Source organism: Empidonax traillii, unplaced genomic scaffold, assembly GCF_003031625.1.
Source record: "Empidonax traillii isolate 1590-97213 ecotype Southwest subspecies unplaced genomic scaffold, ASM303162v1 scaffold750:size552251, whole genome shotgun sequence".
Lineage (NCBI taxonomy): Eukaryota > Metazoa > Chordata > Aves > Passeriformes > Tyrannidae > Empidonax > Empidonax traillii.
The window spans coordinates 299,980-321,738 of NW_020955943.1; the positions used below are offsets into that span (position 1 = coordinate 299,980).

Consider the following 21,759-nt stretch of genomic DNA (forward strand, 5'->3'; position numbering starts at 1 on the left):
ATTTAGGCATGGAGGAAACTGAATCTGTTAATATATTAAAAGACAGCAATGCGATAAGACCCTAAGTGCAAATTTTCACAGGATATTTTTGCTGGGGATTTGACAAGCAGAACCTTTACTCTTGGATACTAATTCCCTCTGCCTCTTCCATAGTTTCAAGGGTTTTTCTAGTTTTGTCTGGTGTCTGCAGCTAGCTCTGCAGACTTTCACAGAGCCCAGCACTGCATACCCCCATCTCCTTGTTGATCCGTGGAGCCTTTTGAGCGAGATGTCAGTGCATCTTTTCCCTATCTGTATGTTGTCTTAGCTACTCACAATTGCTTTCCTCCTTTAATTGTGCATATGGTTTTGTGTGGAGTGCTGCTCTCCTGCACTGCTGCTGAACAAATGGAGCAAGAGAATTTCAATGACTGCAATTAGAGTAATACGAGCATATGAGGAGTATGGCAGGTGTCTTTCTTCACATTCATAGTAGATTTCCCTGGTGTTTGATGGAACAAAGGTACTGATTATGAGTGTGGACTCCATCATAGGCTTATAATCTGGGGAGGAGCACATTCTTCTGGCAGAACTTCCCTTGAAGCATTTTCATTGCTTTAGTGTGGGTTGTACATATGGGATCAGCTCCTTGGCTGTCATATATCAGCATAACTCTGCCGGGATAACAAATGAAGTTAAACTGTCCAGCACCATATGTGGATCAGACTAAAAATCATTTGGTTTAGAACAGGGGGGTGAAATCCTTCATAGATTTATACTTTGTGCATTTCCAACTGAAGTCAAATAGGATTGTGCCAGAGGCGTATATCAACACAGGATTTGACACAGCGTTTGTACTTGCACTGCTGTGCCAGATTAGCACTGTAGAATGGAAAAGACAGATTGCAAACTATGGGTGAGTCAAAAGCTAATCATGTCTCAACTCTAAGCTGTTAAAAGTGCTGCTTCCCTAATACAAAATGCCATAAAAACAAACAGATGGGAGGAAAAGATCATTCTAAATTCTACAGTTAATAAAATAACCATTTCAAAAAACTTTTTTTATTATATCTTGCCAGCTTGTTTAGATGAGTTTCTCTTATTTACAGACAAGTGGTTACGAATTTATAAATGCTTAAATAATGTTTTTTTCCCTTATGTCTTAAAATCAAGTTATTTATGTTTCTTGTTTCACTAACAATTTGAATTATTATTGTAAATTATAATTCCTAAGTGCAAACAAAAAAAATCAAGTACATTAAAATTAAACCAGTCTGGACTAGGATTTATTAATTCATAACATAATAAATTTTCAAAAACACCAGAATAAAACTGTAATGTAGAGATGGGGAGAATAGACAAGCAGGATAGAGGATGCATGACTAAGTTGGCACTAGGTATTTTCCATAAATCACACAATACAAAAAGAAGTTATCAGTTATGAAGTGCTGATAATGGTTTTCGTTGTCATTCCTTTATTTTCAAGCCATTATTATCTTCTTCCTCTCTCTACCATCTTGTTTTTCAGTAGAGCAAGGCTACCTGGAACTTCTAGAAGCCACCTAGCTGGCTTCCTTTCCCTTTTCCTCTGTCTTCTCCAGATTTTCATGCTGTGCAAAGTTTGTGTAAAAGTTGTTACCACTTGTATTTCGTAGAGTACTGTAGCCCATTTGTACCAGTTTGTCTGTGGCAACATATTTTTATTAGCTGCTGGTTTTTATTAGCCCCTGTTTGGAAAATTCTAAAGAGGACGAAGACTTCGGAAAACAATGTTTTTCAACAATGGGTCTCCAGTCGTTTATGTTTCTTTCAGTCAATTAATTGATTTAGGGACTTATTTCCACTGTGATTAAAAATTATTTCTGACACTCTTCAGACTACTCTGCTTTAATATTTTGTCCTATAGCATCGATCAATGCAGCTTGTTTTTCACTATTGCTTTTTCAACTAATTATCCTGGTAGCTTGAATGTTCTCCTTCTTGCTTGTCATCAGGTTTAAATCAAACCTTACATTTATCATTCTGTCAGAAAAGCAATGTTTGAATGTTTACTTTTGAAAAAATGAAATAAGAGCACTGATGCTTTCGATTCATGAAAATATATAGTGAGAGCAAATCAACAGAAAGAGTTCTGTAAATTAAGATATCTGCGTGACATATTGATGGGCAGTCAGAAAATTATTAGTTGAGTTGTATTTCAGGGTGCAATTAAAAAAAAGTAATTTAAAAGTGCTGAATCTCGAGATTTGTTGCTCAAGAGCATGCATTTTCAACATCTGTATTTTAATTTAGAGTTATTCTTGCTTAACCCACTCAGTAGTAAGCTCTGACACTTCAGAAGATTTTATGGCATCACATTTCCAGAACTGGGCATTCCTTCAAAGGGCACAGATGTGCCATGGAAAAAAAACTTGGTTTTGCTAGCTGATTTATGTTCATGTAGTAATTGATTAGTATATGATTATATGATAGTATTTGATTTAAAGAGACACTGTTAAACCCAGAAAATTCTTAAAGCTTGTTCTTGTCTTCAGGTGTTTTTTTCCCCAATACCTTTCAGGGTGTATATTAAAAGTTCAGTTTTGAGGAAGTCACCTGTGACACCATTCCTGTATGCAATAAGCTGTGCTTTCTGCACAGCCGCGACACCTCCCTGTGACGGCATCGTTCCTTTGCCTTTGTGGGAGAGACCAGAAAGAGCTGATGGGTCTCTGGATCTATCAGGAGCCAGCAGTAGTAAAGTGGCTCCAGAATCCAGCACCAGCTCATGCTGCAGCCTTCCCTTAGCTTTCCCAATGGGTAAAGCCTCCTTCCTGTGCATTGAAATCCAGCTGACAGCAGATGTGGGGCAGGAGCCTTTATAGTCACCAAGGCTCCCTAAGCCTCTGCTGGCCCTGCATCCTGATGTCCATACTCAGATGCGATATTATCACTCAAAAGTGTTTACCATGATGTTTCTGAAATGTCAGAGCTACTAAGAGAACAGAAAGATTTGTTTTAAACTAACCATATAGTAAATATATGTTTCTTGTGTTTCAGATGCTGTCTAAAATTCCTAAAAGTTTCAGGCCTTTTTATCTTTGTAGTTGTCTGCTCTGTAAGTACTGAATTTGCGATCCTCCCCTGGCCCACATTTCCTTAGAATTAGTTCAAAATGACCTGTGATATTTTCTCTTAGCTCATAAAAAATGTCTTGAGGTTGGGGGCAAGATGGCAAAAAGGACAGTGCTGTACAGGGCTTCATGCTTAATCAGAACTCTGTTTGGTGCACTAGTCACCACTCAGGGCAATGTGGCTGGGTAAGCAGTTGAGTCGGAGGAGGAGGCAGCTTAAACTCAAACCTGTCCCTTATGGATGCCTGTTGAATTTAGTATGTGTCTTTTCATACTGGCACCTACCTGAGGAATGCTCCTAGAGATAGATGTGCTGGGGAGGATGCACCAGCGTCAAAGGCAGAAGGTCATGGGGAGTAGGGCCTCTCCTTACTGGAGTGGCCAAAATGCTGCCCCCCCTTAACAAAATCTTCAAAATTAGAGAAATCTTAGACTGGAAGATTTGAGAAAAATGTCAAAAATGTTTATTCTTTTAGCTGCTGTTAAGGACTTTTTGGGTAGCAGGGCTTCTGTATCAGGGGGAAAATGTATGACACGCTGCATTTCCTAGGGTATGGGTGTTGCTTTCCAGAGAAATCCTGAAGATTAAAACTTTGTCCAAAGAGACATTTGGGTAAAATACATCAAAATATGTGACTTTGGTAGTAAGTTAACAGGAGGAATATTACTCACCCTTGTTAAGTATCCCAGAGATTCTTTACATCTGTAGTCGAAATACCTGAAAATACTGAAACAATCTCACAATTGAATGTACATTTTGAGAGAGTCTATTGTAACTACTTGAGATAAGTTTAGCAGATATTTTTCAGTTTTTGTGTCACTAATGAACGTTTGGTTTTTATCCTTGCCCTAGATTTTATTTGGCATTTATCCAGATCAAGGTGTTCCATGGCAGATGTTGGCTGTATCACCTCTGGAAAGCTTCTGTATCCTTCCTTCATTGAAAAAAACCCCTGATCTGAGGTTTTATTGATAAACTGGTTGAAAGGGTGGGTGTTTTCTGTCTTATACCCTGGGAGGACTGAGTGTCCTCAGAGCCTTGAATGCACTTAGACTTATCCTTTGATGCCGGCCACAGCCATGCTCCCTATTCAAGTCATACTGAATGGCACCTGTTTGGGCCAAGAAACTGTTCAGAAGAACAAGCAATAGAATAACCGCAAATAAAAATGATTCATCACAGGTGAATAGACATCTGAATGTGAAAAGTCTTTCAGTTAGTTATTCAGTTAGCATACAAACAAACAAAAATTACAATAAATTGTAATAAATTACCTTTCTTGTTCCCACTATATTTTTAGATTAACTGGTCTGATCCACAATCTGACTGACTCTTATTTCACTAGTGTTAAAAGAAGATTCATCGATAGATATATGTCACAAACACCTGGAAAGTTTCTTTTTTTGAAAAGGTGAAGTAGAATTTAATTTTTGTAGTGCTGAGTTCTCCTATTTGACTGGTCAGCTCCATGACTTTGAGCAGGAAGAGTCCATTTTAAGAAGATTTGATTATTAGCATTCACATTGTGGCCAATAATGACACTATATAATGTGCTAATTAGTAGAGTAAATGAGGAAGAAAATGTTAGTGCTTGAGGGCAATTTATAATTAAAAGTTGAGATTGCTTTTTGGAGGAATCAGAGGGAGTTTTAGTAGGACCAGTGACTTCAAGTGTAAATTCCTATCAATATACTGTTCACATCAATATTTTTGTCCTCCTTGAACTAGAGGTATATATAGAGAAAAAGACTGTGAGGCAAAGAATATAGTCAGATTTTATCAAACTTTTCAGCTTCCTTGGAGGTCCTGAAAACAGGTTTTTCTCCCACAGAGTATAAATTAACTTAATAAATGAAACAACCTCTCTAATTCTTTTTCCCCATTGATTATTTTTTATTTTGTAACTCTAGTTCTCTACTACACTCCTCCATCATTTTTCCTTACAGAAAACGTTTTAAAATAATTCTGTTTGTTGATGTTGTTAGAAATGTATTAAGCATTTTGGCTGCAGGCAATGTTCAAGCTGTTAAGTAGATGGATGAAGACCAGGACCATGTGCAGAAGCAGACAAAGGAGCAGAATCTCAAGACACAATTGATAAAATGCTATAAGAAAGAGTTTGTTAAGGAGTGACAGAACTTCTAAATCTGATGGAGCACAGAGAGATAGGAGGGATCCAATGTGGACAAAAATTGAACTGGATTGCTGACACTCAAAAAGGAAGGGGAAAAAAGTTATACAACACTGTTCCAATGGGGAAACCGATAGGGACAGAGTGGTTACTTGAGTTACAAGTGGCTCAGCTTCTTATATTGTGAAGCAGTGATGTAGAAACAATCCCATAAGCTACAAACAGCAGTAGGAAATCAAAAGAGAAAACCACAAATACTAACACAGAAATAACCGCAGTTAAAGACGTTATGCAAAAATGGATACTGAGACTCAGGGAAAAGGCCTTCTTTAAAATGGTAATATCCTAGAGAAACTAGCACGAGTGGCCTGGTCATAAATCAGGGCAAATAATATATAACTACCTCAGAAATCTGGTGAAGAATAATCCATACACATAGCATTCTCAAGGTACATTTTACAGTAGGCAGAAGAGGATATACAAGTAGATGTTAAAGAAAGCCTAAAGTTAGCCATCTGTGTGCAAATATAACAGAGAATCTCTGTCAAATGTGGCTTTTTGGCTGCCCTTATACATTGAATTAATTAAATGATGGAAGGTAGAACAGAGACTAAATATTTTTTGGACTGACTCATCTCAGCTACACCAGAATTAGTCATCCTAGGCTCTCTTTATAGTTAATAGAGAGAACTGATGTTTCTTGTGAGCAATTCCTCACCTCTTTGCCTGGTTGTGTAAAATGAAGCAATGAATTCCATCTTAAAAACACCCTCTTTTCACAGTTTTTAAGGAAGTAACCAATTCAAATGCAGATGCCCACAGTGCAGATGCATAAATCGTGGTGAAGGAATACCAATTTAGATGTCTAGCTACAGCATCCCATTCTATCATATTGTCTACATAAGCCACATAAAAATAAAGTGACACGAGTTGACTCTTTCACACTCTTCAATACCTTCTAGGACCAACTAGTCAGAACACCAAGATCAGAAAAAAAACAGCTCTTGGTTTGGCTGTGAGCAGCGGACCCAGTCTGGTGCCAGGTGTAAATACAGAGAGCCAATGTGTAATGCTTCACAAAGCAAACACAAATCCAAATCCCATAATAGGCTACCTCACAGCAGTAATGTAATTTCAAGAATAGAACTACATCAAAATGAGGCAGTTTAGCTGAAGTGAAATAAAAAAGAACAGCTTTGGCTGTAAATTATGTCAAGGAAATTTTTTGCTTTAAAGGGACACATTAGAGGCTACATTACAAAGAAAAAGTTCAGAAGAGAAAAAGCATGCTTAAGTTGCAGAATGAAAGGAGATATTGAAAATAAAAAGATAGTTTCCCCAAAAGGTGGTTATATCTGAATGATTAAAATTTGGAGAAAATCACATTCTGGCAATTTTAGGGAAATAGAAAACAAAAGTAAAGCAGAACAAAAATATTCTGAAGAGCAGCTTGATAAAAAAAAATTGCATTTGGATTCATATGAGCATGTCTGAAGTTTTCTTCTGGTTTATTTTGATTCCACCTTTCATAAAGGCTGCTGTCTGCTGCAGTCTAACAATGAAATTATGACAGCATCCCTAAATATTGTTTGGAAGAAGATAATTCTGATGGGATTTCAGAGGCTCAGTGCAGACTGGTGAATGATGTTCTGTTGCACTTGCAATCAAAGGAGAACCCTTTTTTTTTTTTTTTTTTTGCTATAGATCTTTCTGATGGTTTTATAAGTGCACTGAACTGAATGAAAAAAGTATCCTTATCTTTAGAGGGAAAGAAGTAAGGAGACACTCTTCTTGAAAATAAGGTTTAATTTTCCTCCCCTTAATTTTAAGCATCCTTTCTAATAGCTCCTGAATGTGTCATCTAGGTAATTACAGGATTTATTTTAGAAGTATTGCTTAAAAGGAAGCTGCCATAATTATGTGCACCTGAAGCTTTTCAAGACATAAATTGCTACACTAGTAGTAAAAGGCAGACTGTCAGAAGTTTTCCCAAACCACTGGGTTAATGACTTCAGGTCAGCAGATCTTTTAGAAGGTATAATTAACGTCTATAGTTAAAGGTATAGATATCATTTCAGTTGATACTATTATTATGTATCAATCAGGACAGAAAGACTGTAATACCAAATGACACTTAAAACTTTCAGAAACAAAAGAGAACTGTTGTAATTTCTGTTTATGTTTGCCAAGGGCTGTGGGTGTAAATTCTCCCAACTGGACTTGATCTCCTGATCTGTTGCATGTGAGGTTATCTTATTATCCTTTCCTTTGTGATTCCTTTAAGCAAAGAGATGCATAGGAGGTTAATTTTTTAATGAATGGCATGTGGGTGTCACTGGTGGTGATTGATCTGCTTGCCTTGCTAAGCAGGGTGGCATCTATATTACTTTGAATGCACTGGCTGCCTACCTGCCACTAGATCTGCTGGGATCTTTTTTAGATTACTGTGAGAGCTTACTCATTACTAGATCCAGAAGGACCTCTGCATAATGTCACAAAACTTTATCCATTAGGTAGTGTTCTAACACGGATGGCCTTACTGAGGTTCACTGGAGGCAGGGCAGAGCTGCTCTGGATCCCTCTAGCTATGCTATGTTTTTTCTTCTCTTGTTAAAGTCTCTGAGTTCTGTGGGCAACAAAGCATCTTTTTGGGAAAATTATTTTGATAGGTATATGATTTTTTTTTGTTTGTTTTTTTTTTACCGGTTCAGTCTTTGTAGTAAGGTCAGTTAAATGCCAGGTGTTAAAACCATTAAAATACTCAAGCACATGATTAAGTTTTATGATTTAAATAGAACATATACTGTAAATTCAAGGGGGGTTTGTTTGTTTGGGGGTTTTTAGTTTGTGTGATGCCTTAATTTTCTATCTGTCAGGGGCACAAAACAATTTGAGTATAGCTCTACTACGGTAACAAATGAACTGTGAACTGTTTAAAAGCTCAGAGTTTCTTCCCCACCACCCCTGCCTTCTCCAACCCACAGGGATGCTTCTTTTTGCAACCACGCCAGAAAGTCGACTACTACAATACTAGATTTAAATAGTCCTAGATACTTTGGGACTAATAGAACCAGAATTTTTAATAGATTTGTGGGTCATTGTTGGCTGATTTTTCAATTATATTGGATTGGGAATGTACTTTGACCACATCTCATATGAGATATCTAAGGAGGAAAAAAAGAAAAGTAGATGAAGGAGCTGGAGGTGAAGGAGTCTGTGAGAACTTCAACTAAAAGGAGCTTGAAAATATGTCTTTCAGATGTTTGAAACATTGTGAGTAAAACTTTGCCTAAGAAAGAAATCCTCTGGCACTAATAGGATATTGATTTAGTTTTCTCTGTGGTTGGAATTTCTACAATTTTTACAGTGTCTTCACCAGTACAAATTCTGTGATGTTTAAATTGCTGAGCTAATGATGCCACCTTTCTACCAGTACAAGCACTTAGAGACGTACTACTCTGTCTCTCTGAATTTCCATATGCTATTTTGAAGCTTTGTTACATCTACAATAGCTTCTGGAAGGACTAGTGATCCCAAAAGTCGCTAGAAAGATGTATTTGTTTTGAAGGTACAACTGCTGTTTTATTATGAAACTTGGTCAAAACAGTACTGCTTGGTGAAGATGTAGACATGTATTCTGTTCTTTTCAGAGCTTCTGAAGCATTTCAGCTGAAGAATGTGTTTTTCAATATAAATTGACTAATCTATTTTTTTTTTCCTGGAGTTTGTACAGCCTATACTCATCTTTACTGGAAATTTACACCTTAACTTTATTGACAGCTATGAATCTGACTGACTTTCGTGATTCTGCTCTGTTGAAATTAGACATAGGAGGCCCATTTGGGTCACAGGTACTTGATGAGCAAACAGAAGAATACATCATAGTACAAATCAGCCAGAACGAAGACGCAGGATCGAGGAGGAGACGCCAGCAGCAGGTGATGGTCTCTAAATTTTCTTTCACTTTTTCTGAGATGTGTTTTATCAGTTATATTTCCATCACCACTGTGTGAATTAAGTGGTTGTGCTTTTTCCTGCTGTGAAGTGTGTCAACTTCAGCATTAGAAAACTTACTATAATAAAAGTAAAGTTGCATTTTCTTTTGCCTTTATAAGACTTCCCTTGGCTTCCTATATTAAAATTCCGTAAAACTTATACCTCTTGGCTGATATGGAGCATGGAAGTTCACGTGTTTAAAATTGCCAATATTTTAAAAGTTGTCTTTGAAGGAAGAAACAATTACACACTGCCTTTTTGCACTCAATGAAATACATTTTCACATTTCGTTGCAAATTATTTTCTCAAACGTGTGCCACATTTATTTGCTTTATTTCTCTTAAGCCTTTCTCATTGTTGATGTTGTTTGTAATGAGTTCCTTCTGCTCTTCCCAGACAATTTGGTGAAAAAGGATTTTTACAGCCTGTCATTGCATATCACTGAAAAACAAAAATAAGCCTCATGATTTAAGAAATAGCACTGACATAAAAACAACTGCCTCTCATTCTGTATAAATTGACAGGTTGACCTGCCTCCACCAGGGCCAGCACAGCTGAACAGTGCCATCAGTATTCCTGCTTATGCTTCATCTCACAGTCTACAGCAAAAGACTAGTCCCACTACCTCAGCATGGCAAACAATACCACAACAGCAATTACCCTCTTAAACCACCCGGCCTGTCATGAGGAGGTTGCTGCAACCTGTGCTGCTGGCAGTGATCCCCAAGCAGCCTTTGTGCTGCTATGGGGCAGCCAGAGCAGAGCTGGCTGCAGCAGCCCACCTCTGCTGGCACACCAGTGGTGATCCATGACTAGAGGAACATTTTCTTTACTGAATTTCTACTAAATCCTCTTCAATGATGTCTTGGGGGTATGATATTGCTCTCTGTTGCACCTCTGGAGGTGTCTGTCATTTCACTGATTGAGTGAAGATATGAGGATGAGATTGCTCCAACCTCAGCATCTGTAACATACCTAATCAGGGGGAATTAATTTAGGCTGATATGTATTATGCCTGATTCACAAAAAATTCTCTTAAATAGTCAGGAGAGAGAAAAGGAGGAATAAAACCCTAGATCAGAGGCATGTCACTGACTTATGTTAATATTGCCAAATGTGACTCTCTTGCAGGTGGTATACAACTGGTCTCTACCCTTAAGTTCAAGAAGAAATCAGCAAATCATCACAACTAGAACCTTTCAGATACCAAACAGGTTGGCTAAGAGACTGAAAAATGATCCATTGAAATAGTAGTTTACATAGACTTGATTATAAAGGAATAGAAAATGTTTTTAAGATAGTCTGTCACTGCCTGATTCGGAGGGGCAGGAAAGGATGACTTCTTGTTTCTTTTTAAAAGGATTTACAAGGCTGGTTTGTACTTAAGTTTCTTTCCAAACAATACTATTCAGAGGGATAGAGTGAAAATGTTTGAGGAGTTTCTTGCAATTGTAAAGATATAACACATATATTTATAAGTACTCAAGATAAAATTAATGCACAAAACCCCCTAATGGTATTTCATTCCAGGAATAAGCAAAATTTATTTTCCTTTCACCAGGGGCACCATCTTCATAAACATTCAAGCTTTCCTACAGGAGCCTGGAAGTGTTCCTCTCTCCATGAAGCATCAATACCTTCATGCAAACATAGAGGCACAAGTAACAGTTGCATCCGTCATCTTAGTTGGTGTCTACGTGCTGATCATATTTGAAGTAAGCCAGTTTTGTACTCTGATTTTATTTTTTCCCCTACATTGTAAATGGATCACAAGGAAGGGTTTCATTCTTAGGTTTTGATATGATTTTCAAATGTGTGCCCAACTTCTTCATGTACCACGAGTATTGCTAACGACATGAACAAGATTTGCGTGAGGAAATTGTTCTGAATTGTAACTGATTTTGGCAAGTTACAGTGATCTTGTACACTTTTCTCTTAGGTTCTAGAAGTTTTTTAACATTTCAAGAGAATTAGAGTTTGGCCATTAGAGTGATAATACTTCTGTGTTGTAAAAGGTGTAAAAAATGTATTTTAAAGTTAATCATTTTTTAAGGTTAGGTAAAAGAAAAAACCCTTTGGGTATTTGTCTTCTATAAAGTACCTCAAACGATGAATGTAGTGTAATTTTAAAAGGTTAAAATGAACACAGGTTTTAGGAAGTAACATTTAGGCATTCTTTCACTGTATTATTTGAAGAAAAATGAAATCTGAGTTAACATGAAGTCAAGGGAACTTTAAACGTTGCAAATAATTTGCAAATAATTCCAAAACCTTGGGGTATCAAATCCAATGAAAATGCATTGCATCAGAGTAAGAATGGAAAATGTCTCAGAAACTGCACAGAACTCCAACAGTTTTCTTTGAACTGAAAACACTTACTGTCTGGTTAACCTAAAATAAATAGCAGATGGGGAGGAACGCTTTTTAAAAATTTATTTTTAATTCATATGAGCATCCACACTGTCAGTGAATTGCATGAGTTGAATCACACCTGATTTACATTAGTATGAAACAAAGAAACCCATCAAAGCAAGTCTACAAGGTGCTCCCTAGTAAATATGTCCATGTGCTCATTTTTCTTCCACATTCCTTGCATATTTTTAAGCTTTTCACCCTGTTACCCATTGAAATGGTAAGGCAGTTGAACACCACCTAATCAAGTGTCAATAATGGATACACACAACATATCAGATGCTTCAGATATTTAGATTATGTTAGTCAGCAATGGTGATTTCTTTATGGACTGAAAAATGCCTCTGTGTACCTTATAAATGAGGAGAGGGATTTAATATTAACTGTGGAGTGGGATTGGGCTAGGTTTTGCTATAAATATATGCAGCACAGCTTCAGAGTAATCTTAATACTTTTAAATGCAGCTTTTATTTTCCAAAAAACCCCAACTATGCAACCCTTTAGCAATTGCAAAAGTATCAGGTTTTAAATGTATGTAAAGGGTGGTTTTGTGTTTGCTTCCTGGAAAGCTGCTTTGGAACAATTCATGGGGAAAAGGAAATAAAGGCTTGAGACTGAAAAGCAGAGCCAGGGAAAACATTCGTTTCCCCATGGTTTTTAAGAAAAAGCTTTCAAACAGCTTGTTAACTTATTGTTTCTGTGAAAATACAAGGACAGATTTCTGTTGTGGGCAGAAAAATTATTTCTGCAAATTGAAAGATAGAAATTAATACTTAGAAGTAAACTTTTTTGAAATTTTAAGTGTGGGAAGTCATGTACTGTGTCACGATGTTAGCTATTTTCTCCATAACATCTGGAGGAATGACAAATTCTACAACCATAAATTTTAAACTATAAGATTTTAAGCTGGAAATAGCTATCACAGAAGCAAAACTTGAGTACTGTATGCTTCCCTCATGGATTTCTTGCAAGCATCGGATGTTATTATTGTTATAATACGTAAGAGTGGCTTTCCTTGTATTCAGTATTTATAACTTCAGTGACTGAAGTCCTGCTTTCTCAACACATTTCACTCTCTATCCCATTAGCTGTTATCACTGCTAGAGAAATCAATGGGTGTTACTGTGGGAGCAATTTTTCATGGATTTTCATTTTCAGTGTTGCTGCTCCCCATCTTTTATCAGTCTTTATTAGTTTTCTGTATTTTGTTAATTAATATTTGCAATACAGCTTCAAATTCAGACAGTGCTGACACCCAAACCAGTTTTAGAGCTGGATGTTCACATGTTTTCTTTAAAACTGAAGAAAGATGAAACATTTTATCTTTTCAAATCATGAGAACCACGCAAAGGCATGCCTCCTGTTCCTTCAGCACAGCCTTTTTCCCCAAAGATGAATCATAGATCTTGTGCCCACAACCCGCTCAACCACGCTGTCCTCCTCTTTTGATCCTTCCTTCCACTTCTCTCTGTAGCCTTTGGTACCTTAGTCACCAAGGACTGTGCAGAGCAGGCTGCAAGAGTTTCTGCATCCTGCAGATACAGATGATGGTAGAAGCTGATGAATTAAGAGGTTCCAGGTGGAAACTGAAGTGCATTTATTGTAAAAAGTCATCTCCAAACTTTTACCACTGTAAAGACTCAGGGTAAATTCTGCTTTGAGGCAGCTGTTTGTCTCTATGTTAGCATCAAATTTCTATACCCAGCACCATTCTGTGTTGGTGAAGAAGTCTCAGAAAGTGCTGTTCTTCAGGAAACATCCTAAACTGTTGAACTTAACTTCTTCAGGCATTTATTTAAAGTATTGTTTCTTTTGAAACTGATTACATAAAATACATATATGTAAAATACAAATATTCATAAAATACAAATATGTTTCTCCTAAAAGAAGATGCCTCTTTCCCTCCTTAATTTCTAATGATTTTTATTTTCATGCTTACCACAAACAGGAATAATTCCTTACTTTGCAATTCTACTACTCTACCTCTTGAAATTTTTGTACATTGCTTTTAATTCTCTTTAGATCATCATCTCTTATTTACGTTTTCTATTTGAAATCTGAGGCCTTTTTACTTTTTTTTCGTCTTATGCAGTCATCCTTTCCTTCAGTAACTAGATATTAATTCTCTTGAAATTTATTTATCTTCGAATATCAATCTGTTCTCTCTTTGCATTTCAGTCTTCTAATCCCTTCCTTTCTCCCAAAGGAGAAAACATTTTGATTCTTGCGATGTTTTTGCTTAAATCTAATCTATTCTATTGTATAGACTTGATGAAAACAACAATGTATTTAATGTTGTTCTTGAAAGCATCCACTATGCAGGAATATCAAACGGGTGCATGTTAGAAAGAAAGGAAGGAAGGAATTGAGAGAGAGATGGGTTTACCTTTTTTGATCTCAGCTCTGCTGTCTGACCTGAGGAGCTTAGGTCAGATGGGCTAGAAGTATGTTTTAATGTTGGTCCACAGGGACATCTGGTGTAAAGTGCTGATGTACAGAGTTCTACCCTGATATTGCTTTACTGAATTAGTTCACAATGTATTTTCAGTTAGGTTTTTTCTAGTGTTGATCCTCAAAACGTGTATCCTCTTTTGACTGAGAACTTTAAAAAAATCAAAGAAAAATTTAGAAAATTTAATTTTTATAGTTTTTATACTTTTATGCTCCAAATATCTCTGTTCTTTCAGCTAAGAGTGTATTTTATCCTTTGCCTTCTTTGATTTCCATTCTTTTTCTCCAGAAAAGCATTTTCCTAGGGATATAACTAAAGTGACCATTTACAGTCCATTCATTCAGATTCTATAACCAGTGGTGTGTTCTTGTTTCTGGTCATACAGCATGGTCAAGGAAAAGTAGTGCAAGTAAAATCCCATTGTTAGATATTAGATAAATACAGTTAGATATCTTTGATTTGTCCCATTTTCCCTGTATTGCCTACACAGAGAATTGTATAATACATCGGTTACATTAAAAAGAGATCTATCTGTCTATCTCTATCTTAAAATATCTGTTAAAATGTTAAAAAGTGTTACTGGTATTCAGAAAAGTTCCTTGAATGGCTAAAGCTCTTATTAGTAATCATTAACTGCTTATTCACAGCTATGTTGAGGCTTCATTAATTAGGAATATCTAAGGAGGAATGTTAGACATCAGTTATAGCTCATTAATTCATTAATTGAAATGAATGAATGTGTGCCCTTGTCCAATATTTTCCTTTAATAATGTATTTGTTTTGTGTTGTGTGTTAAAATGGAGTGTTAGCTGTTTACGCTACTTAAATGAGCTAGCAGAAGCAAATAAGAAAGTAATGACCTTTTAAAAGCTATTTTATAAAACATTTCATTTAATCAGGAAAAAAAGGCAGAGTGAAATTTATTACGTTGAATTATTAAAAAAAAAAAGAAAAAATAGGAGACAGCAATAGCAGGGCAAATAGCAGAAAAGTGATACAAGCAAATATCAGAAATTCTGTGACTGTCTCTATAGTCTGTTTTTTTATCACAGGTGTTATTATTTAACTTCATATCCTGTCTTGTAAGTATTCCCAAAAAAGACCTTGCAGGATCTTTTAAATGGCATTTTAATGATCTGACATCTTGAATAACATTTACCTGCCTGTATTTCTTCTTAAAACACAAATACTTGAAAGAGCAAGAACTGGCCTTAAAAGCTCTAGTTTCTTACTAGCATGAAGTATGGGCTTATAATCAAAATTTTTATTACTTTAATGGAAATGGGGTATGTCAGTGTCTTTCCATATTACTTTTCTATTATTAACTATCTTAAATTATGAATAAACATCCCCTAAGCCTAATTTCTTTAACTCAAAGCAGAGTGATTTTTAATAGCATCTAACCAGCAGAAATTAGCTCCAGAGAAAAAACCCTTTATGTGGTTTAGTCTGACCATTTTTCTAGCATTGTGGGCTGGTTGAACCAGTGTTTCCTTGCAGGAAACACTTTTACAAATGAAATAAGATGTTATTACTGCAGTCTATGCTCGCGCAGTCCAGTTTTTTCTTATTTCCAGTAATGAGGCTATAACATCAGAAAATTATGCTCTAGAGAGGGAACAGGCAAAGAGAGGAGATATTCATTGGTTATATGAAGTATAATGCTAAGTGATAGCAATAGGCTAATCTTAAGGGAGATTTTTTCCTGATAAGGAAAGTCACAGAAACTGTGACTGATCACAGACGTGATCAGCTTACTCAGCATGGCTTCTCACCTCCTATCCATTCTCATATTGATCTGTCTTTAAATATAGGCTGAGAAAAGTGTGGATTAGAATGTTCCCACCTCCACATATATCCTCCCAAAAGATTGGTAACAAAGGAAGAAAATCTATAGCCATTACTGAAAAAGATGGTGTAAAAAATGAAAACAGTAGCTGCTGCACTCTCTGGCCCTTGTGGGAGAGAAGATATTCCCACTACTCTTGATTTCATTTGTTCTGGGATGAAAAAATTGTGAAGAGGAATTAAAACACTGTAGTAGGACTTGGCAGAAGATTAGGGCCTGATTACCAGAACAAACCATCTACCCTCTTTGGTGAGTCCAAGTGATACCTCCCTGGGCAAGAATAAAAGTTTCCCCTCATCTGCCCTCCTGTTTGGGAGTGGTAGGGAGTAAAAGAGTCCAAACGTCATAAATGCTGTGACTCTGGGGGGTTGCACAGAACCTAAATCCAGAGTAGTGAAACCTAAACCATAAAATTCAGTAGTAAAACTTACCTCGAATAGAAATCTAGCTTCCTCTGGAACAGTCTAGCTACAATCCGTCCTGGGCAGCAAACAGTTTTGGATCCAATTTGGAGCATGATTACCATTCAGAAGCCTACTTTCCCCTCTCCCCTATTTGAAACAGTGCACTGTAATGAGGGCACTCTTGCTGTCCCCACGAGTAATGCTTTTAGGACATAAACTGAGGGTGGTGCATTGGGAGTGATATCAAGGCACATCAAGCAGATAGAGGCCGCAAAGCTTGGTGAGGTAGGTGCTGGAGGACTGGACTGAACCAGGAGATCCAGACATAGGGCAGATCCATCTGTCCGGAGTGTAATACTCACCAAGTGGTACCATAGATGTTGTCCCAGAAAGAACAGCCTGTCTCTGATCTACCAATTAAGCGGTACAGACAGTCAGGTTTTTCTGTCATTCCTTAATGTCTTTCTCTAATTTAGGAGGAGGCTGTGACCTCTGCACATTTTGGGAGGCTCAAAGTTACTTTAAAGCAGCTGTGCAGGAGCATTATAAGTAGTTTCTTATGTGGAGAATTGAATCAGTAGCCCTGAGGTGCCAGGATTTCTGCTGCTTGTGTAGAGCAGAGCCACTGCCACCAACAAAGAGACTATAAAAGGACAGAACCAGCATCAGTAAGATAAACTAATTCTTTTTACCTGCCCTAACTTCAGCAAAGGAAAGATAAAGGAAATGTAAAGGAAGCAAAATGCTGAAAGATGAGGAAGGGATGAATTTCAATTAAAACAAAAATGCAGTATAATAGCAAGCAAAATTCTCAGCTGGATCCCAGCTTGATATGTTATAATAACAATTTTGTATTATTAATCCAATATGAATATTGATTTTATGCTGACTACTGCCTGTCTAATTGTTAGATCTATCTTGGTAGAAGTCTGGCTGTGCTCTAAATATGTGTGCTTTAAAGAAAAATACCTCATTTTGGGTGCTATGATGCTTCTGCAGTATGTAAATTGCCCCTCATTAAGAACTGAATAGGAAAAAATTGCCACTGGATGGTGCTGCTTGCTATTCTAAGGACTAGGTAGGATTGTCTACGTTAAAGGGTGTTGTTGCCCAGGCTCCACTTTTCACAAAATTTGATTTTTTTTTAAATAATGGGACTCATATTTTCAACACTAAATGCAAAAACTAATTCCCCAATGTCCATTTTCTATTTTCAATTACCTTTTAAACCTAATTTTGAGCTGTATTTTGTTCAATTTGTGAAAGACTGACAAACACAAATGGTTTGCCCTGCCCTGTATTTTGTGGATTGGTGTCTTTCCTTTCTGTTTGAGAGATGCAATAGAACATTAAATTAGCTTAATTGAATGCTGCTGCTCAGCTTCTACCCTGCCTACGGCAACCAGAGGGGTAGAGAGCCGTGAAGTCTTAAAATTTTAACAAGTTGTTAGAACACACATACACTTCTAATGCACCCAAACAAGGATGAGAACCACTCAGTTCTTTTTGAGGCCTCAAATGCTGTCCTTTTTTCAGCAAAAACAAGGCCAAAAGTGAGTGAAAAAAGATGGAAGTGTAGAGGGCAGCTTGAAGGGAAGTGTTATGGCATGGTTTGAAGAGGAAAAAAATTCTGAGAAGAAAAGTGATGTGAAGAAGAGAGGAGATGGCGGGGATGAAAGGCTCTCCAGAGGAACTGCTAGCTAGAGCAGGAAATTCCCTGTAAAGGTAATGCAAGTACTGCAGTTTGCCATACTGTTGTTGTTAGTGCATGGATGTAATTCTGTAAGGCTATATTATCCTACTTGCTAAAGGAGGCTGCCAAAGATTCACACAGGGAAAATAAAGCATATTTCCCCCATAGTTTGGTGATGTGCTCTACGTAATTGCTTTACTAGAAATTCACAATCTCGTCAGTCTTGAGAATGCCAAGAAAACTAGGGAAATACAAGTCGTGGCAACTTCTTCAATTTCAGGAAATATTCTGAAACTGGCAAATCTGATGAGGGTCTTTCAGTCCTCACAAATGATGCTTTTAGGACACAAAAAATGAGGGTGTATGTTTGGAATGGTATCAAAGCATGAAGTGGAGTGGATGGAGTCAGCCAAGCCTGCTGAGATGGGTGCTGGAGGACTGGATTGACCCTTGCAAAAGGGTCTGCAAGACTGAAAGCTCATTGCTAGGCCATTCCATTGTTACACAATGGCTTTGTCATGTCAGCCCACAGCAGCAGTTTGGTTTATCATCTTCTAGGTCTTTTACTGGCTCATGACCAGAACTCTTTACTTAAGTCATATAGCAAATGTTTTGTGTAGCTAAAATATTACAGGTGTGAGTGCCTTTTTCTTACATCAGAGCATCGCAGCAGGTAGAGGTTGGAAAACATCCACTTGTGACTAAAGTGATATAGATATGACAGCCTCTTCCCTTCTGTATGAATCCAATAGAAATATCGACTAGTCACGATGCAATACCTTTTTATCCCTTTTTACTTGAATATTCTGAAGTGAGAAGTTATTTCAAAACCAGACTCAACTAAGCAGTCAAGCAGTCATTTTAACTCTCATTATATAGGGTTAAACCCCCTTCTGAATCCTATGTCCAACATCTGTACAAATGCTAATGCCTTCCTTCTTAGCTCTACACTCTTTTTTTTTTCAGTTTTGATTTTTTCCCCCAAGTTTCCAAGGCAGGGAAATACAAGGGTTTCAACAGTCTTATTAATTTCATACGTTAAGGATACATTTGTCCCTGCATTGTTAAAGGGCTGTTTTGAACCTGTTAATTTAATGTTCCATATCAGCATGAAGCTTTAGTCTATCTGGTTTTCTCTACAAAGAGCAAGCAGTGATATCACTGAAGAAGAAAGCTCATAGACACTGACAATGCAAACTGTGCACCTTGTTCATTCGATGCTTTTTATAGAGCTATGGAATAGCAAGTACCTTTGAAGAGTATAGAATTGATTTACAGATTTTCTATATAGAAGAGGGAAAGGAATTATTTACTTATCAAGTCTGATTCCCTTTTATGACAAGGTAACCCACCTTGTTGATCAAGGGAAGCCAGTGATGTAATCTTTTTGAATTACAGTAAAGCTTTTGTCTTTAAAAAGAGCTTATTGAATATATAAGGAATACAGGTTTTGTTGTTACAGGCATTTATTGTGCAATTAATAAGAATGCGTGTTAGTACTAAAATAATCAGCTAATGTTTCTAAATTCACAGATTTCTCTAGTCTGCTTTTAACTGGTCTTGGTTACATATTTCATGTATATGGTAATACTATTATACTGAATCACCATTGATTTCCCATAAAAATGAGTAAGCTTTTGGTCCAGGATTTTATTTTTTTGATTTTTCCAAGTAAGGCAATATTATGTACAGTGATGTGTTTTTGACATATTTTGACTTACAAAAGTGAGATTAATAACAAGATTTTCTAAATATTTAGCCTAAAGTGAAGTCCTATTATAGGATTCATGTCTGCATGTATAGAATACATATGGATAGTCCCCTAATCTGCAGATGAAGATAAAAATAGCTGTTCTTACTGCCACTGATTTCTGTGATCATCTATCAGCAGCTGTACCCTACATGCTTGCTTTAGGAGCTGCTTTAGCCCATCCCTGAATACTGCATCAGCATAAGTCGTACTCTCTAAACTATGTCAAGCAGGTCCCTTCTGCCTCCTTAAAATCCCTACAGAGTTTACTTGCTACTGCTTAACTAAGTAATTCTAAGGCAAATTTTACATTATCATTCATTTAGCACTTGCTGTTAAGACATATCCTCTGCAAGGGGGATACACGAGGCATGTTGCTCTGCATTCACAAACTGGTGCTGGTCAGACAGCCTCTTTACTGTAGGTGGCATGCAGAAAGTCAAGTAAATGTATCTGGGACCACAGACCTTCCTTTTCTGCTGCTCTGACCTCATGTGTATCTGAGTATATCCTGTATTTCTAATCTGTTGCTTTACTTTCTGTCCAAATTGTGCAATTTGCCAGAAATAAAGCAAATTTCTGTGAATTGAGAATTTGATGCCATTAAGCTTTTAAGTGGATCTACAGCAGGACAGATTTCAAAGTATTGCAAGGCTTTTTTTAACACTTCTTTTCTAACATAAGCCCAAATTTTGAGTTATGTTGCTTGACAGTTAGGAAAAATTACCTAAATTAGTTAGCTAAATTGCCATTGTTTTTCTGGGATTTTCAGTTTTGATTTCAACTTCTGATGCCAATTTTGGACTTTGGCGTTACTTTTCCAAACTAAGAGATTTTTTTGGTCTATTGATGAGTGAATCAAATATGTGTTCACATTAAAGACTAAAGTTTCATCTGTATGCTGCTAAAATAGCTGGAAGGCAAAGCAGACTACCAAAATTTATAAGGTACGTGACAGCAAATTATAAGATAAACACCATCAAGGGATCTGACTGAGGAACACATTTTCAGAGGCATTCAGGCTAATACTGTCTTGATTATCTATAGAAAAAACAAACTCTGAAAAAAAATCTTCCACTGCTGAGGATATCTTTTTTAACCCAATAAACCTTTATTAAAACATAAAAAGGAGGAGATACAAAACATAAAGCCAGGAAAAAAAGCTATCCTAGAGCAAATCTTACTCCCCTTCTCTCCCTCTGCTTCCCTTGAGAATAAAGGATTAAACTAGAGACTTTATAAAGTCTAAGAGGGATTTGGCTGTTGATTTTATAATGAAGATCTGAGTAACTCTGGAGGTAGGTGAAAATTGCATAAAACCTCTATGTGGATATAGGCTTGGTAATAACTGCATCTTTGTTAAAATGCAGCAATGCTGCCACTCTATCAAATGTAAAATAATTTATCAGTAAAATAAATAGTTTAATGTAGCAGACTTCTCTGGAGAAAAAATGGATAAGAAATGAATTGAGGCTGCATTTGAAACTTTATATTAAAATTACTGACAGTCATCTTTCATCTGCTGTTTATCACTTATAATGAAGGACTTGTGGAAAGAAAATTTATCAGATATCTTCAGAAGCATATTTTGGAAATATGCCTGCCCTGGATTTTAGCTGGGAAGTGTATGCTCCAAAATAGCATACAGGTCACCATCAGTTGGCTTCTAAATAATTTCCTTTTACATCCTGGAGCACCATACATGATTTAGTGTTTGGAATTTTAAATCATTTTTATAAGGATGCTTTTGCAGTCTACCAAATGATTTGATGTACTCAGTGTAAATATTCCAAAACACTTTCAGATAGATAAGGAAATTTAAATCTAGGGAAAGCCTAGACTGTCTAAATCCAAATTGCATTATACCTCTGGAATTATATGTTTTTAATTCATATCAAGTGCAAGAACTTGTGACATAAATTGTCTGGATTGCTTTAATTTCTTACTTTAAAATAAACTCCTGAATTAATAGTATGGAA

At 36.7% G+C, this 21,759-nt stretch overlaps 1 protein-coding gene across 1 annotated transcript in view; it reads left to right on the forward strand.

Annotated features, from left to right (window-relative positions):
• The window catches only part of OCA2 (OCA2 melanosomal transmembrane protein), a 167,897-nt gene that overhangs the window by 23,658 nt on the left and 122,480 nt on the right, over positions 1 to 21,759 (forward strand). The window contains exons 5-9 of the mRNA XM_027900810.1: positions 3,019 to 3,076; positions 3,946 to 4,018; positions 9,005 to 9,162; positions 10,352 to 10,434; positions 10,782 to 10,935. Of these exons, the coding sequence (XP_027756611.1) occupies positions 3,019 to 3,076; positions 3,946 to 4,018; positions 9,005 to 9,162; positions 10,352 to 10,434; positions 10,782 to 10,935 (526 nt within the window). The remainder of the gene's footprint in view (positions 1 to 3,018; positions 3,077 to 3,945; positions 4,019 to 9,004; positions 9,163 to 10,351; positions 10,435 to 10,781; positions 10,936 to 21,759) is intronic.